This window comes from Rutidosis leptorrhynchoides, chromosome 4 (assembly GCF_046630445.1).
Source record: "Rutidosis leptorrhynchoides isolate AG116_Rl617_1_P2 chromosome 4, CSIRO_AGI_Rlap_v1, whole genome shotgun sequence".
In the NCBI taxonomy this organism is placed as follows: Eukaryota; Viridiplantae; Streptophyta; class Magnoliopsida; order Asterales; family Asteraceae; genus Rutidosis; species Rutidosis leptorrhynchoides.
The window spans coordinates 11,259,644-11,277,474 of record NC_092336.1 but is presented as its reverse complement, the minus strand read 5'-3'; the positions used below and the strand labels follow the sequence as shown (position 1 = coordinate 11,277,474).

The window sequence follows — 17,831 nt, the reverse complement described above, 5'->3', positions numbered from 1 at the left end:
ATATTGCATTTATGTAATGGCATTTTGAAAAAAAAAACACATTTTCTAAAACCAATTGGTGATAGAGAGACTTCCCCTTTGACTTATATGCATATATTTGTTTTTATCCATGATCGATGTGGGATAACTTCCCAACAAAATCTCACAATCGGACTTGAGTTCTTGACTCGTACCAATAATTATAGCCTAATAGTTATAACCAAATACAACATATACAACATACTATGCAAACAAAAGCTTATTTTTTTAAAAAATATAACCAAATGTGGTTTGATATCTTTACAACATGCCATTTATTTTCTAGTAACTCAAACATTAATAGGTACTCCGTAACAACGCATATCACTAATAAAAAATAAACAAAAATTACGGAGTAATAAAAAAAAAAAAAGATGATGAATATCAAAACGCCCACCACACTTGTCACACAATTGCGAACCAAACTACATATGTAATGTACCATGTCTCAAATACGTCATATGTCCGTACTCTAACCATTATCTGGAGATGAGAGAATGGTATCATTAAGCTAAAGTGACATGGTAATTTCGATAAGCTGATATTTTGAAGCAACTAGTTAAATATGGATCTCATCTCGTTGAGGAAAAAAAAGGAAATTTTTTTTAGTATAGATGACATCATGATGATGTCAACGACTTAGTAAAAAGAGGAAAAAAAAGGAGAAATTGTAAAAAGACCTACCGGTGTAAACAATAAAACTTCTATGATAATTACCAAGGTTGTAAAACACATAAGTCGCAGACGTGTCGGTCGAGATCTTGACAGGACGAGTCGGTCGAGACGGGGACGTGTTGGACGTTGATCAACATTGACTTTTTAAAATAGTTTTATTAAATATATATCTATTATATACTCGTATAATATATAATATTATAGAGAAATCGAATCTTAAAATATTAATTATATTTACAATAAACATGAACAATTAACAATATAATACTTTTTTACTTTGACCGACTTTGACCACCTTTGACCGACTTTGACCGAATTTGACTGACTTTTCCGAATTTGTGACTTTTTTCGACTTTGACCGACTTTTTACTGTTGACCGTTTTTTAGCCACGACGCATGGACCATGCCTAAAAAATGACGCGTCGACCAATGTGTTAGTCAAATCGGCCGACTTTTACATCACACTGGTAATTAGTACATGAGGAAATGTTATGCTTTTCAAGTCATGCTAAGTATCAAAACAATGAAGGAGCTTCTTTTTAATTTTTATATTGTTTATATTTAATAAAAAAAACTATTTATTTATTTATATTAAAACTAACAAAACTTTAGACTTGTTTCTAGCGTATTTAAATATTTCAAAGATGGTGCGGTTTGTAAATTTTACTCCCAATCTCACCAAAAAAATGCGTATGATTGGTGATGAAAAAAGACAATGTTAATAACAACTCTGAAAGTTGTCATTTAAAAATTTATACATATAAGTTTTAATTGTACATTCTAAATAACTACTTTATTCTATGAAAAAAAGTACAATCTAACTTACAAATATACTACTATTATTGCATAAAAACAATTTAATAACAACTCTAAATGTTTTCAACCATACATGATAATAAAGTTTAGAAACACAACAATTTCTTCTTATTGTGAATCCTCAATTAATTAATAGAAAAAGGTAAAAAGGTAAAAGTTATAAGGTGTTTTTTTTGTTTTGGCTACCTGGAAGGGCAAGTAATCCGACCACATATTCTGGTGTACGCAGACTAGTAGGATTACTCCGTGGCTGTTTTCAACTCATCCCCGACCACCACTAAATATTTGTTATAGACATGATTCGAACCTAATACTTCTTAATTTTTTATATTTAATTTATCACTTACAAGCTCAAATTAGGTATTGAAGTATATAAAATCTATACCATGTTATTTAATCGTAAGCAAAATCCATTTTTATTACCCTATAAATAAATTGAGATATAAAGATATTAACCAACGGCTAACCATATTTAGCGGGAAATACTCCCGTTAACACCTCTTGATATTTTCTGTCAGCAATTTCCCCCTTTTTTACGCGCCAAATTATTTCCCCAAAATAAACTCTCATCTGCATCTCACGCGTGTGAAACCCTAGTTTCGTTTTGATTTCGATCCCTTCTGAACACAATAAACAGATAATCTTAAAGGTAAATGAATTCCTCCATTTTGATCTAAAAATGTTAAATCTGTGCAACGTTGCTAATTTTGCTAATTTTTTATTCTCAATTTTCGTCCCGCTGTTACATGAACTTGGCGAATTTCTTCATCTACAGAATATACATTTTCTTGCGTGATTTAGAGATACATCCCCATTTTAAATCCTGTCATATGATTCAGGTAAATTTCTAGCTGTTACATGATTTTTCATATTATTACAATAGTGTATTTTCAGCTGAATTAATGACTAAAAAGCTTCATTTTTATTTGTAATTTAATAATACAGATTAATTAATAACATGGATTGTTGATTGTCTGCTGAAGAGATTGCATTATTGCTTCTCTTGTTTCATCAGGTGATATTCACGTTTGTAATTTGGCGTTCATCATCGTGTAATATAAGCGCCTAGATACATCTCGAAAACAATTAATAGATGTCAATCAGAATATTCGGCTAGTTGAAGATTGTGAATGTCATGTTTGTGATGATTGGAAAATTCTAAAAGTATTTGACAGTTGTTACAAAGCAACATATATAGGCACCCAATTATTATTCGGTTGTATGATCTGGATTTGAGATTTGTGTATATATTCTTCGAATACCAGTTATGATGAAGAGGTGTGGGTTCAATATAGAAGGAGCGAACAATACTGTTCCTCCTCGTCCAACTGCATCCAAGTCGATAAAGTTAGGAATGAGACGAGGGTCCGAAGGGCTAATAAATTTTGGTCAAAGTTTAAAAACCGGAGTCACACGTGCAGTTTTCTCCGAAGATCTGAAAGTGTCGGAGAAAAAAATAATCGATCCGCAAGACAAGAATCTTTTGATATGGAACAAGCTTTTGGTGTTATCTTGCATTCTTGCAGTATATGTAGATCCTTTGTTCTTTTATATCCCTGTTTATCATAATAAAGAAAGATGCTTAAAAATACACAAAAGTTTAGCACATTCAATTACAACTGTGAGGACTATAGTTGATATTTTCTACCTTGTTCGTATCGGTCTCCAGTTTCGTACAGCATATATTGCACCGTCATCTCGAGTTTTCGGACGTGGTGAACTTGTTATTGATCCTGCTCAAATAGCAAGGCGTTATATGCAACGTTATTTTGTAGTTGACCTTCTATCTGTGCTACCTTTACCACAGGTTAACCTCTGTTATATGTGTTAGAGTAAATTACTTCGTTAGTCCTTATAGTTATATCAAAACTACTGAGTTGGTCCTTTTAACTTGATTAATTATGTTGATAGTCCTTTATTTAAAAACTTATTACCTAGATAGTCCTTTATCTATAACATGTTGCCCAGATAGTCCTTTAATCTAAATTATCAACATTTAAATTATTAACGTTAATTTGATTAATCGACCGTCTAGGTAACAAGTTTCTTATTAAAGGACCGTCGACAAGGACCAACTAAGTAATTTACTCTTTGCGTTATTTTTTTCTCCGTTTTAAAGGGTGTTCCATGATGGGGTGGCCATGGAAGGGTTGGAAACAGCCATATAGTATTCCTAATGGGCTGCGTACAGTAGAGTATGAGGTCAGATTACTCGCCCTTCCCGAGTAACCCGAACATGGAAAACCTTACAACTTTACTTTATAGGGTGTTTTGGACGAGTTATTAAAAGGTGCTTATCTTTAACACTCTTCAAATGAGGTACCGAATTGACATTTTTTGATGATTTTGTGCAGATTGTGGTGTGGAGGTTTTTTCATCAGTCGCATGGTTCGGGTGTGTTGGGTACAAAAAATATTTTACTGTGGATTGTGATCGTACAATACATTCCTAGATCCGTTCGTATCTTACCGCTATTTTCAGAGCTTAAAAAGACTGTTGGTGTCATTACTGAAACAGCTTGGGCTGGTGCAGTGTATTATTTAGTTTGGTTTGTTCTTGCTGGTCACGTAAGTTTTATCGATCCCAGTCAATACATCACTTTTGAAAACTTATAAAGATTAAGTTAAGCTTACTTTTCAAGAAAGATGTTATGATATGAGCAATCTAGTTATATGATATAAGCTATTTTAACAGATTTTTGGGGCGTTCTGGTATATGTTAGCGGTAGAACGTAAAAGTTCTTGTTGGGAGCAAGCTTGTATAAAGGAAGGTAAATGTGAAATAGAGTATCTGTATTGTGGACATGAAAAAACAGATGGGTATAAAGCTTGGGCGGAAGTTAGTAAGACGACACTCGATGAACACTGTGTTGAAAACGAGGCGTATGGAGAATTCGATTATGGGATTTACTTACAAGCGGTGCAATCGCAAGTTGATTCATCTGAACATTTTATATCTAAATACTGCTATTGTTTGTGGTGGGGCTTAAGAAACTTGAGGCAAGTAAATTTACTTTCTAAATTTTTAACAAATAAGTTACGCATCAAATTATTATTACAAAACTGATACAATTGTACTCTGTTTATAAATGAGCCTCAAATGCTACATTGTATCTATAAACAAGTGAAATGTGTACTTACGAGTTTTGATTTTACACGATACTGCTGCAGTACACTCGGCCAGGGACTCGAAACCAGCACCTATGCTAAAGAGATAATATTCTCAATCATAATCGCAATTTCTGGGCTCATTTTATTTGCCCTTCTTATTGGCAACATGCAGGTAAGAAAGTGACTCTCACTTCTTTATTCGAAATATTACAGGTAGTAATATTGACCCATTTACTTATTAAACGAGCTTATTCAAGTTATATTCATGTCTAATGGTAAAAGCAAAGAAATTAGACAGAAGGGCAGAATATAATCAAGCTTCCATACTGTAGCTTTTAGAACATCAAATCTTCCAAGTCATTTTATTCAACAGTTATATTATTATTATCATCAATAATCAATAATATTATATTATATATTTGATTGATCATACTTGACATGTTGACTAATTTAAATATGTTAAACCTGCCCATATTGTAGTCATAACAAGACACATTTGTTTTGTCAACAGACTTATCTCCAATCACTTTCGGTTCGTTTGGAGGAGATGAGGATAAAAAGGCGAGATTCGGAACAATGGATGCATCATAGGTTACTTCCTCAAGAACTAAAAGAAAGAGTACGTCGATATGATCAATACAAATGGTTGGAAACAAGAGGTGTGGATGAAGAGAGTTTGGTTCAGAGTCTACCAAAAGATCTCAGGAGGGATATTAAAAGACACCTTTGTTTGAATTTAGTTAAAAGGGTATGTACCTACTACTCATTTGCAAATTACACCATTTTTAACACCTTTGTTTGAAATGACCCATCTCAACTTTAATCTGATTTCACCTATTATCAAGCCTGTATAACCCACCCGTTTTGCCACCTCTACTTAGACATGTTACATATCTACCTACCATATGGATCAAACGATTAATCCTGTTTATACCCGTGCAGGTGCCACTGTTTGCAAATATGGATGAACGATTACTAGACGCTATATGTGAGCGTCTTAAGCCGAGTCTGTACACAGAAACGACATACGTATTAAGAGAAGGGGACCCTGTTGACGAAATGCTGTTCATCATCCGTGGCAGATTAGAAAGTGTCACAACAGATGGTGGCAGAAGCGGGTTCTTCAATCGCGGTTTCTTAAAAGAAGGCGATTTTTGTGGTGAAGAGCTTTTAACGTGGGCCCTAGACCCAAAATCAGCATCTAACTTACCACCATCAACCCGAACTGTAAAAGCATTAACAGAAGTTGAAGCTTTTGCGTTAATTGCAGATGAAGTCAAATTTATTACAAGTCAGTTCAGAAGACTTCATAGTCGACAAGTGCAACACACGTTTAGATTTTATTCGCAGCAATGGAGGACGTGGGCCGCGAGCTTTATACAAGCTGCGTGGAGGAGGTATTCCAGAAGGAAGCTTCTAGAACTTAACCGAGAAGAAGAAGATGAAGAAAATGATTATGATGATGACAATGAAGATGATGAGATTAATGAAGAAAGTGCGTTGATTAAAGGACGTGCATCGTCATTTGGTGCAACAATGTATGCATCAAGGTTTGCTGCTAATGCTATGAAACGAATGCAGAGGAAACGTGGTGTGTCGACAGGGTTTATAAGTCTTCAAAAGCCTTCAGAGCCTGATTTTAATGTTGATTGAGATGAATAGTTTGTTTGTTTGTTATATATATGTACAAGTTAAAGTTAACTGAGGTGTGTCTCTGGTTTGAAATATGTATATTCTTCACTACAATCAGTATGAGATGTTTTTTTAAAAATGAATGAGAAACACAAAAGAAAAATTAAAGAGAATAATTGTGTACTGATATACATGGTGTACTTACTGATATACATATGAAACTGTATGGACTGATTGCGAATGGGCTAGGTCTTCAACCACATCGCTTGAAACGCTATCTTCCAATTTTCATTGTAATTTTTATAGTGGTTCAACTTAGGTACGCCATGCTGAAGATAACTCCAATTCAACGTCTTCTTCCCACCAAGTAGCAGTCTGCAAAAATGGCAGAAAGTTGCTTAATTTCTGAAGTCTTCTAAAATACACAAACCCTTGTAATTTTAATTCACATTATAAGAAAGCTGATTAATGTTAACCAAATCAAAAATCTATAAAGTTCAAGAAAACCTAAAAAAAATTTATGCTTGTAAATTGGCCAACCTGACCCGACTGTGTTAACTCGCAATAATAGGTGCTATTCGAATTGGGTGTGCTTTGACCTGCTACTCAACCTGCCTGAACGGGGGCCATATACAACCGAAAAGTTCTAGGTCTACACTACAATAGCATAAAAGTAGTTTTTTTTCTTCTTATACAACAAAAAGGGTATGCTTGACTATTTGATTGTCTAAATACCCTTCAATACGACAAAAAAGAAACAAATATTGTGGAATGCCATCAATATATGTCTTTAATGTTGAAGATTAGTTAAAAAAATAATAAATAATGAGAGGTTTCACCTAAAAACTTTCTATAAAACAAATATGGCGTATTTTATGAGGTGAAAGGGGTAAATTAGATATAAGTTCAAATAGAAGTAGACCTTGTATCCCCTGCGAAGGAACTCAAGCTGGCTTCCTTGTTCCTCCTTCAAACCAAGGACCCTCAGTAGTTCTTCTTTCGTCTGCACATGCCAAACAACTCTGAGAATTCACTTGTAATTGCAACAAAAAGAGAACAAGGGTAAAAATGTAATTGTACTTCATTAAGAGTGAATCGAGTTTCACTTTCAGCAACACAAGCATATGAATTATCAGATTGCTTAAGCATCACTTGCCATGGTCCTGCAACACTAACGAATTTGGATGTTATCAACTTACACACTTAGGGTTAGCTTAAATCAGAAATTATACCAGGGTATTGACGAAAGAGTGCTCCAGTGTAGTTCAGGATATATGGTGCCACTGCCACTGTCTAACATTTATAAACGAAAACTTATATTAAAATTTCAAAAAAATGTCAAAAATAACAAAAAGAATACAAACATAATAAATGCAATCTGAAGAAGAAGAGGTACCTTAGAATAATCTCTTATTCGAATATAAAAGACTGGAACAAATTGAGAAAGAAATCGGTAGTGCAGATCTTTGGGTGGGAACCCAAGAAGGCCAAGATCAGCTCTGCCTTATACAATAGTTTTATTAGTCAAACAGTCAAAGCAAGTAAATTTGATGGTAACAAAGATAAGTTCTAGAGGCTGTAATTTTGACCTTTTAACCTATAGCCATCATCTCAGCTGTCTTTCAACGGGTCAAATAGGTCACTTCAAAAAGTTTTGCTAAAAGGTATATCAAGTTCATTTTCAATGCATACAACTTCCTAACTCTTTCAAATCAAATTTTTTTATACAAAACTGTTTTTGTAGTCTAATGGCTTAACTACTTTTAAACTAAATGAACAGGTGAGTGTTGGTGGGTCAACCCGACTCGGCCCGAGCTACCCTGATATGTATACTTAAAGACACAAGTTTCAACCAAAACCCTTTTCCGTCCACTACCTAACTCGAGTGCCCAATCCTACTTGATAACTTTATTAAATTGTATCTGAAAATAGAAATACATTAAAAATTACCGCAATGTCTCAAGTTCCAGATTAAAAAGGAGGGCGGGTGTTGATGTACCAAAATTTTCCTGCACAAGGCATACATCAGCATAGAACGTAAACTATGAATGTTGGCCGATGTGTATGCATACCGCAGATAATCTCAATCAACCTATTAAATAAATAGGATTATTTTAATAATATAGATTTTTAAGTTGCATTTGACACACCAAATATGTTTGAAATGGATTAAACCAAGAAACCTACCAAATATCCAATTATCTTTGCCATTCTTAGATAAATAATAATAAATAAAAAAACATTACCAGATATGTCTCAATGGTAGCAAGTTCACGAGTGCTGCAACTAATGAATACAAATATTGTTGGTGGTTTGTCATTCTGCCACCTCCCTGAGGCTATAAAGTGGTGAAATATGAAATTAAATATTGATTCAAAGGCCGTTTTATGCTTTACATAGTCATAAAAAATAATCACGTATGTATAGATTATTGCCAGAGTAAGGAAATTTTATCATCAAAATGTGGGTCTTCTTGGGACTAACCTTCATTTTCATCATCAAAATCAAAATCGAGTGTGTTCCGTATGGATCTGAAGAAAGAACCAACAGGACCAGTCGGGATATCATCCAACGAACCAATAGTGATCCCGTCAATCTGAAAAAGAAAAAAAAAAGCATGAACATACACATCAAACGTTAAATGCCTTGAAAGAAAAAAAAAAAATAATCTTTAGAAAACTTATAAATATATTACTCGGTTACCAAGTCAATAGCAGATTTGAATAACTCCGAAGCTCTACGCTTTTCTGGATTGTCAGGAAAGACCTGCATCAATACGTTACGTTCAATATATATACATCAAACACTATTTCTTAATGGATCTGACATGGGTTCAAGTTTATGCCTAATGTGAAAAGGTTTATCTATAGCTTAACTGGTAATATGGGTTAAACGGGTTTTAAGTAACCCAAAGTATAGTTTTAATATTGAGAACCTCCTTAATCATTTGACTCTATGATTGCATTATGATTTATGTATACAGCATAACTTTTATAATCATGTTTGACACACTTGCAATATTATAACTCCAAAAGACCTACATCAAATCGCTAAGTTCAATATTTATACATTCATACACTATTTCTTAATGGGTGATCTGACATGGGTTAAAATTTGTATCTCTAACAGGTCAAAAGTGTAGTAATAATGCATAAAACCTCCTAAATTGTTTTAGGGTGCGTTTGTCTGCCTCTTAATGGAATGGTTCAGTGCTGAATGCTGAACCACTCAGCATTCAGTGCGTTTGTTTCTGACCTCTGAATGACATATGGTGCTGAATGGTTCAGAATTCAGCGCTGAACCATTCAGAGATGAAACACTCTCTTAACCATTAAGAGCCTAAATTTTTCTGTAATTTTTTCTCAAATCCTATCCTGAATACTTAACTAACAAGTATATTGAATATTTTATTCATGTTACACTTTGATAAGGTAATTTTACTCAATTTATATCGTTCATTCTCTATGATTATCAAACAGCTTATTTTCATTCAGAACAAACTTTATTCAGAGGCTTTGAATCATTCAGATTCTGAACCATTCAACGCTAAATCATTCAGTTTTATCAAACGCACCCTTACTCAAAGAATAAAACTTTTATAATCATGCATGACTCACTTAAAAATTTATAAAATTAAAAATAAAACTTCACACACCTAAAATTATGGGTTACACAGCACTTTCTGACCCGTAAAGTTAAGACCCATATACCATTCTGAGCCATTACACAATATTACCATTTTGCAACCTCCAGTAGCTATAACCAATGAACAAAACGTATGAAATAAATTGTAGTCTTACAATGCAAGCTCGTGTTTCTCGATTCTCTTGAAGCTTCTTAACAACAGCCAATACAAGTTGAACATTGGCATCACTAAATTCATCTGAAGATCCCTTCACAATTTCATGAAGTATAAGCATAGCTTTTTACTAAGAATGTAAAACCTTCAAAAAACCCATTCAACAGAACCAGCAAGAAAACAAGAAGGCTATGAAGATACCTTATATGAAGAGATGCTGGTAGGCAATGGCCTGTTGGTGCCATCAATTTCAAATATGTAAGCACATGAAAAATTAGCAAAGGTAAACTTCAACAAAAAATTATCAACAATCAAATTTTCAAAATTCATACATAATCATTACTAGTCCAATAACATATGCATCGTACATATAGACAAAGGGGCGAAACTATCTGGGGGCACGGTGGGGCGCCCGCGATTTGCAATTTTTAGTGTAAAATTTTTGGGTTTTTCGACTTTGGCCCAGGTGGATTTTTTTTTTTTCCCCAAAACTTATATATTTTGCCCCCAAATTCAAATTTTGCCCAAAATTCTCCAACTTTTGCCCCAAAACCTTCGAATTATGCCCAAAAATCTTCAAATTTTTCCCAAAAACCTCCATAATTTGCCTAAAAACTCAATTTTTTTCCCAAAAACTCTATATTTTGGCCAAAAAAATTGCAAACGGTTTTTTTTTTTTTTTTTTTTTTTTTTTTTTTTGCCTCCACTGAAAAAATCCTAGTTTCGCCACTTTAGACAATTAATCAATTCTACAATAAAAACAGGGTAAAAGTACATTGAGCACAAAGTGTTTGATAAAATGCTTGAGAGAAGATATAAGAAAATTACGGAAAATCAATTTCGAGACGAATTTTGCCGTCATCGAGAGCAGCAGCAAGTGAATTAGCAGCATCAGTAACAAGAACTTGATATGATTTAGGTTTGTAAACTGAGACTCCAAGTTTTTTACTGGCAGTTTTTGGTTCGCTGTTGTCAGTGCTGTTGCATCTGATTGCATTTAGTGCACATCTATGATTAATGAGGGAAGATAATGGAGATGAATTGAATTGTACGTGCACAGGGAATAAGGAATGAAGATGATGATTTTGAGTGTGTGATGAAAGTGATAACGAAGAAGAAAAAGGCATAGCCATTTTAGAAATTGAGGTGTCAGATGACGATGATGAAAGATATAACGATAATTGTTGCAGTTATGATTAACGGCTGAGAATCAACTTCCGTTATTAAATCTTATTGCTGTTGCTATTGTTAAAGTGCATACTTTGTATGCAAAAAAATTAGGTACTTTGATTAAGGGAATTAAATATTTACCATCTAAATTACTCCTTTCACTATAATATTAATAAGTTGTACTGTACAATTCAATAATACATATGTTTAGTTAAAAGAACAATTTAAATGATGAATATATCATTTCCCTTTAATTAATTAACTATAACCATTGTTATAAAATTGGAAGATCATATAGTTCATTAAGCTTTATCATAATAAAAAATTAAAAATTCAAAAGTTAGTTGGATTAATTAAATTTAAATTGCAAATTTAAAATATTCTATTATATTAACTTTTCATATTAAATTTTGCAATAGTATTTAACTTTTAGTTTTGATTGAACTCGTCATACCTTTTTGACAAAATTAGCGGGTGGCTTTTAGCTGTTAACTAGTAGCTGTTAGCTTTTAGCTAGTAGCTGGTAGATTGTAAATTTTTATATGTATTAGCTGTTTGGCAGAGTAGGAGAAACTGTTAAAATAAAGAGTAAAATAAGAAAAACCTAGAAGTTAAAAGCTAAACGCTAATTCTAGTAACTTTTAGAACTAGCATTTAGATTTTAGCTTCTAATTTTTTACTCTTTATATTAACTATTTCAGTCAATGTTGCAAAACACCCCGTCTCGACGCCCGTTGCGATGGTTTGGTGACAAACCCGTCCCGTCTCGAAGAAAACCGTCTAATATGACATTCAACGGTCAAAATTCGGGTCAAAGTTGAAAAAAATCATGTCAAAGTCTCTCAAAATTCGGAAAAGCCAGAAAGTCGGCAAAGTCAGTCAAATTTGTCATATTTTAGTTTAAATTTTCAGTATTATATTAACGGTGATAGCAATTATGAGTACGAATTAGTCAATTAAAATTTTTGTCTTTAAAATATGTGCACATATATACATTTACATACTTATAATTTAGGGCTGTAAATGAGCCGAGCTACTCGTGAGCTACTCTAGTTCGGCTCGCTAAAAACTCGATTCGAGCCGAGCCTAAACGAGCTCGAGCCAGAGTTCGAACATATATTAGGGCTCGTTTGATAAACGAGCTCGAGCTTTATATATCGAGCTCGTTTAAGCTCGCGAGCCTAAACGAGCTTTTATATATATAATATTTTTTTATTCAAATATTACCATCAGTAATTTTAAATTAAAGTATATAATGAGTATTAACTTTAAGGCCACTCCCTATCCTGACTAAACTATTCATCCTCTTAACATGCCACATCAGCGCGACATCAGCACCCAAATCCTATAACTAACTCATAAAATCCTATAACTAAACACTGCCTATCATGGCTAAAACATCTTCCTCTTACCTGCCACATCATTAATTATTTTTTTTTTATATTTATTTTAATCAACACAAAAAAGTTGTAAAATATGCATAAAAGGTTTGTACATTTGGTGAAAGGGGTATTTTTTACAAAAAGCTACTGGCATGTGGGGTGAGTAGGTCCCATTTTTTCCAATAACCATTCGTTAAATCCATGGTGAGACTCCTATAACTAATACCTATAATGAATCCGTGCCTATGGCATTATGCGGGTAACTAACGGGTAATGACGGGTGGCTACGGGTAATGCTCCCAAAGGGAGTGGTCTAATAGACATATATATATATATATATATATATATATATATATATATATATATATATATATATATATATATATATATATATATATATATATATATATATATATATATATACATGTCAAGGCCCGAGAGTACATCTCCATTTAATGGTAGCTTTACCTAACTTTTCCTTATCCCAACATTTTTTACTTTCTAACTTGACCATCCAGTTTTCAATATATCAATTAGCCGTATTTTTTTGGTTCCCAATATACTCACTCGTGTCTTCTTCTCCATCTATAACCATCATCGTTAAACCATTCCAATATATTAACTGTCTTTCTTCTTCTTCCCCATCTCTAGCAAATATCGCTTAACCATCCCAATTTATTCACCATCTTTCTCATGCGTAATGACTCAAAAGCTCATTAACCAGCTTACACAAACTAATAAACTTGAATATTTCTTACGAGCCAAGCTTAAATTGATCAGATGCACATTAGAAATTTTTACAGAAAAAAGGAGCTCGTAACGAGCCGAGCTCGAGCTTTTGACATATATCACGAGCCGAGCTCGAGCTAAAAATCTAGGCTCGAACCGAGCTCGAGCTTTGTAAAAATCAATCGAGCCGAGCTCGAACACTATCCAGCTCGGGCTCAGCTCGGCTCGTTTACACCTAGTTATATATTTAAAAGTCAACTTTGATCAACGTCCGTCTCGACCCCGTCTTGAACGTCTCGGCCTTTTTAGGACCCAGCCGTCTCGACCCCGTCTCACGTCTTTTGCAACCTTGATTTCAGTTACAACTAAATACATATAAAATTTAACAGCTACCGGCTAAAGCTAAGGACTAAATCCTAATATTTTATTTTAGGAATTTTCACCCCATATTTTTCCAGGCTTTCACTAAAGCCCGTTTGTGCACATCTAAGCCCAAATACTCAATCACCTTGGATTGGAGTGAAACACCGCCAAATATTTTGGTTCAAATCAAATAAGAAAACGCCACCTATACGAATACCATATATAGCCGTTTCGTCTACTTTACAAACACAGTCAAACAAACCCTATATCAAAAATGGCGCCCACATTATCTGATTCTTCAGTCAATCACCCAAAAATCATGAACGACCTAATGGAAGCCTCACATCAGCTGTCATTTCTTCCGTTACCAAGTGCAGATCTACTCATCAAAGTTCTCGCGGTTAGTGTTTTTTTTTTCTTGTCATTCTATTAAAAGATGGTCTATTTTTAACTTAATAATCATATGTGAGTACATATTAATATATTATATATGGTTTATTTTTAATTTAATATAGATCGATATAGATAGATAGATAGATAATACCATTCCCAATGGTAAGCGTGCCTGCTGGACCGCTCTCAAGCCCGCCCTACGAGGGCGCCAATGGCATTGGTGCTGCCCTCCGCAGCCCTCATGTTTCTCTCTCCCTTTCGCTCCAGCATTTGTCATTCTCAAGCTGAATTGAGAACGAGTATCTCTCCTATTTTTGCAATATTTACTTGTACCCACACCATAAACACTTGTACCATAATTTATTTAATTAATTTTGTGGTGTATATGATGGGGAGGGACTAGGGAGTATGTAATTGTTGAGAGTGGTGTGTGATGGGGAGGAAATGGAGAGAGAAAGCTGATGTGACGGTCTGCTCTGGGGAGGGAGGATTTCATGGTTTGGAATTGAATGGTCTAATTGATATACATATATGGTTACAATGGGCTTAGCCCTAATACTAACTAAATACATTGCTGAGCTCCTTTTTTTGTTACAGAAAATGGAGAATAATTTATCCTGTGTAGAACAATTGCCATCTGAATCGAAGAAAACATTGCATTCAATTGCCAAGGGACTCGCAGTTAAAGAACTTGTGAGACATCCTGATATAGATGTCAACATCTCAGTTTCATGTTGCATATGCGAGATATTGAGAATTACGACACCAAATGTCCCTTACGACACAGAACAGATGAAGGTATCAAGCATCTGAAATCTACATAAACATATGGTTGAACTCATGTAATAACAAACCTTTCAAGTAATTGGTTTATACTTGTTATTTTTCTTTTTCTTTTTTTATTTTTTCGATGCACAGGAGTTTTTTGAGTTGGTAGTGAAGATATTCGAGAAACTAGCTACTGTATCAGATGGATGTTATGATAAGATGACTAAAGTTCTGGATATATTTGGAGGTAATAGATTGGGGGTGTTGATGGCGACCATGCAGCTGGACAGATTCGTATTTAGACTATTTAAACAGTTTTTAACTGTTGCTGAGTAAGAAATCTTTTTTGTTGCTAATAGTTATACATGTGCCTGATTAAAACATGCTATTGAAACAGGGCTCATATTATATGTTTAGGGGTTGTTTAGATAATTGGATTGCCTGTTCTTGCAGTACGTTTTTAACATCACATAAATCTACTGGTGTTTTGATAGGTTATTAGTGTTTGGATAAACTTATATTCTTGAGATTATATGCTCATCTTGAGGGGGTATACATATATAAGCTAATTATATTTCTAGTGTTTATGCAGATAGGCAATAAGCTTTAAAATTAAACTCATCCAAGCACACCTAAAATTTCGCTTATTTGCTTATATGTTTAAACACTCTTAATTGAATAGGTTCATTCTTGCTTATCATCTAAACTATAAGTGGCGCTTTATATTAAGCAATCAAATATCAAATACAGATTAATAGGTATACCTATAACCAGGTCTCTTATATTAGGAGTTTATAACGCAGGTTCTTAATTGTTGATCTCGGAAGTACACTCACTTTAAATAGATGTTGGGTAACATGTGTACTTTTGATGTGCATTTTTTCGTTTAATTCTTAAATGTGAATTTTTCAGCTCAAATTCTTCTGCAATTGTACAAAACATGGAGAGTATCATGACCATGATCATAGAAGAAAGTGGGATGATTAATTCTGAGATTGTAGATGTTCTAGTTACGAGTGTGAGAAAGGATAATCAGGTACGTGATTATTATGCTGCTGACCTTCATTTTTTTATAATCGTTCGGTATATGTGATTTATATACTATATATTATACTGAATCATTGTTTCTCTCATATATAGATTGCTTCACCTGTATGTTGGCAACTAGGGGAAAAAGTTATAAAAAACTGTGCTGCTAAACTCAAACCGCATCTCCCTGCAGATATGGTATGGCCGGGGACGGGGTTTTGCTCATTGCTTTTATGATTTAAGCAAAATGTTTGCATGTATTTGTAATGTTCATTGTGTACAATATACTGACCGGGTGTAAACTGTCACCTATAGTTCCTTACATTGGCGATTCCAGAACCAAAACTTAATGAGCTCCCGATTTTTTTCCCAGTACTAATTATATTTAAATTATACTTAAATTCTATTTTAATGGTTATTTACCTTAAAAAACTAAAAAATTCTAAATATATATGGACATGACTAGTTAAATTTCGTGGTATCCTATACAGTTTAAGGAAAAAGCTGTAAATTCGAAAAATATATGGGGTCTTGTAGCTAAATTTAGTGGTGTCTTATAAAATTATAAGGGTATTTTCTACGCAAAATTTTTAAACTAGTGGTGTCCGGTGACCGAAGGATAAAAGGGTGGAGTCGCCACTGGTTCCTTACATGCCATGTCATCATGAACTATACACGATTGGCATGCCACGTACCGGTAATACAAAGCTGTGGAAAATTAATCGAAACAACTTTAACATGAGTGGTTACCTCTCTTTAGAAAAGTTTGATACATACGCTAGGAACATTTAAAGTTGAATGCATACAATACAAATTAAGTCAGATAAAGTCCAAATACATATTCGGAAACTTAGCCCGGCTTTTTTGTCCCTCTATTAACATTCATTGTGAACTGCGCAGCGTTCTTAAATTGTTCTCTAGTGTGCAAAAAAGTTAAGTCATGTTTTTTTTTTTTTTCAGGAGGTTAAAGAAACTATTACATGTACAACAAAGAGAAGCGAGTTAAGGAACGACACTGCACACAAGATGAAACTTGAGTGTCTAGAGACAATAAGCCAATATCAACCTGAAAATAAAGCGACCACGTTTTCTGATGATGTACCAAAATGTGCAACAAAGGTGAACGGAAAACGCAAGAGAAATAACACTTCATGGAAGAAACAGGTAATACCATCTGCTATTGTTTTGATCATTTTGAAAATTTATACCATTACGATATATTTTGATTACATTTTGGTTAACTTTTGATCCTGCTTGACCCGTTTCGTCAGTTAGAGACAATGTATAAACCAAATTTACATGTTTACCCGTATATGTTTTCAACATGCCAGTTTCTGTAACTCTAACAAATCTTTCTTTATGCTGACAAAAAACCTAAACTGATTTAGACTCCATCTATTGAGCATGGTGAAAAATTGGTGGGGAGCAGAATAAAAGTTTGGTGCTCTTTACGTAAAGTGTAAGTTTTTATAACCTTTAAGTGACATTCATTAATATTTGCAGCTGCACTAATGTGACCATCTTTTATTGCAGTTACGAGGAAGGAGTTGTGAAATCCTTCGACTCGGGATTAAAGAAGCACAAGGTATGAAGTTGCCTTTTCTAGATAATATGACTTTTGTAATTTGACTAGTTATTGTAATATCTATATCTATTTAGGTATTGTATGATGATGGTGATGAAGGACTTGTAGACTTGAAGGTGGAACGATGGAAGTTATTTGAACATGTGCCTATTTCACCCGATGCAGTATATATCTCTCTTTCTCTTTTTTACAACTTGACCCGTTCGACCCATTTCACAACTTGACCTGACCCGCTCATTATGTCCTCTCTACAGGTAAGTCCAGCAAAGGTTTTGTCTCCTGAAAGTGACACAGTTTGTATCCAAGGCTACCAAGTAAAGTCGAGTATCGCACCATTACTAAAAGCCATTTTCAAGAAACAT

At 34.0% G+C, this 17,831-nt stretch overlaps 2 protein-coding genes across 2 annotated transcripts; one reads left to right on the top strand and one right to left on the bottom strand.

Moving 5' to 3' along the window:
* The first annotated feature begins 2,776 nt into the window (after positions 1 to 2,776).
* On the top strand, positions 2,777 to 6,272 carry LOC139839427 (putative cyclic nucleotide-gated ion channel 8). The gene is made up of 6 exons (XM_071829491.1): positions 2,777 to 3,316; positions 3,864 to 4,076; positions 4,204 to 4,508; positions 4,680 to 4,791; positions 5,131 to 5,367; positions 5,562 to 6,272. The coding sequence occupies exons 1-6, from the start codon at positions 2,777 to 2,779 to the stop codon at positions 6,270 to 6,272; spliced, it is 2,118 nt and encodes a 705-aa protein (XP_071685592.1).
* Positions 6,273 to 6,414: 142 nt separating this feature from the next.
* LOC139840531 (protein LPA3) lies at positions 6,415 to 11,225 on the bottom strand. The gene is made up of 12 exons (XM_071830794.1): positions 10,879 to 11,225; positions 10,252 to 10,282; positions 10,052 to 10,144; positions 8,955 to 9,017; positions 8,736 to 8,847; positions 8,498 to 8,589; positions 8,202 to 8,260; positions 7,648 to 7,750; positions 7,484 to 7,544; positions 7,332 to 7,414; positions 7,174 to 7,254; positions 6,415 to 6,626 (listed from the first exon to the last, which is right to left on the bottom strand). The coding sequence occupies exons 1-12, from the start codon at positions 11,181 to 11,183 to the stop codon at positions 6,567 to 6,569; spliced, it is 1,143 nt and encodes a 380-aa protein (XP_071686895.1). The 5' UTR covers positions 11,184 to 11,225; the 3' UTR covers positions 6,415 to 6,566.
* Between the last annotated feature and the right edge of the window lie 6,606 nt (positions 11,226 to 17,831).

Excerpts from the sequence above, each read along its gene's own strand:
- LOC139839427 (XM_071829491.1), top strand. The coding sequence starts at position 2,777 with ATGATGAAGAGGTGTGGGTTCAATATAGAAGGAGCGAACAATACTGTT. Across the intron at positions 4,509-4,679 it reads TGGGGCTTAAGAAACTTGAG|TACACTCGGCCAGGGACTCG; the intron begins GCAAGTAAATTT and ends ATACTGCTGCAG. Across the intron at positions 4,792-5,130 it reads TTCTTATTGGCAACATGCAG|ACTTATCTCCAATCACTTTC; the intron begins GTAAGAAAGTGA and ends TTTTGTCAACAG.
- LOC139840531 (XM_071830794.1), bottom strand. The coding sequence starts at position 11,183 with ATGGCTATGCCTTTTTCTTCTTCGTTATCACTTTCATCACACACTCAA. Across the intron at positions 7,751-8,201 it reads CTGGAACTTGAGACATTGCG|AGCTGATCTTGGCCTTCTTG; the intron begins GTAATTTTTAAT and ends TGTATAAGGCAG. Across the intron at positions 7,255-7,331 it reads CTCGATTCACTCTTAATGAA|ACGAAAGAAGAACTACTGAG; the intron begins GTACAATTACAT and ends TGGCATGTGCAG.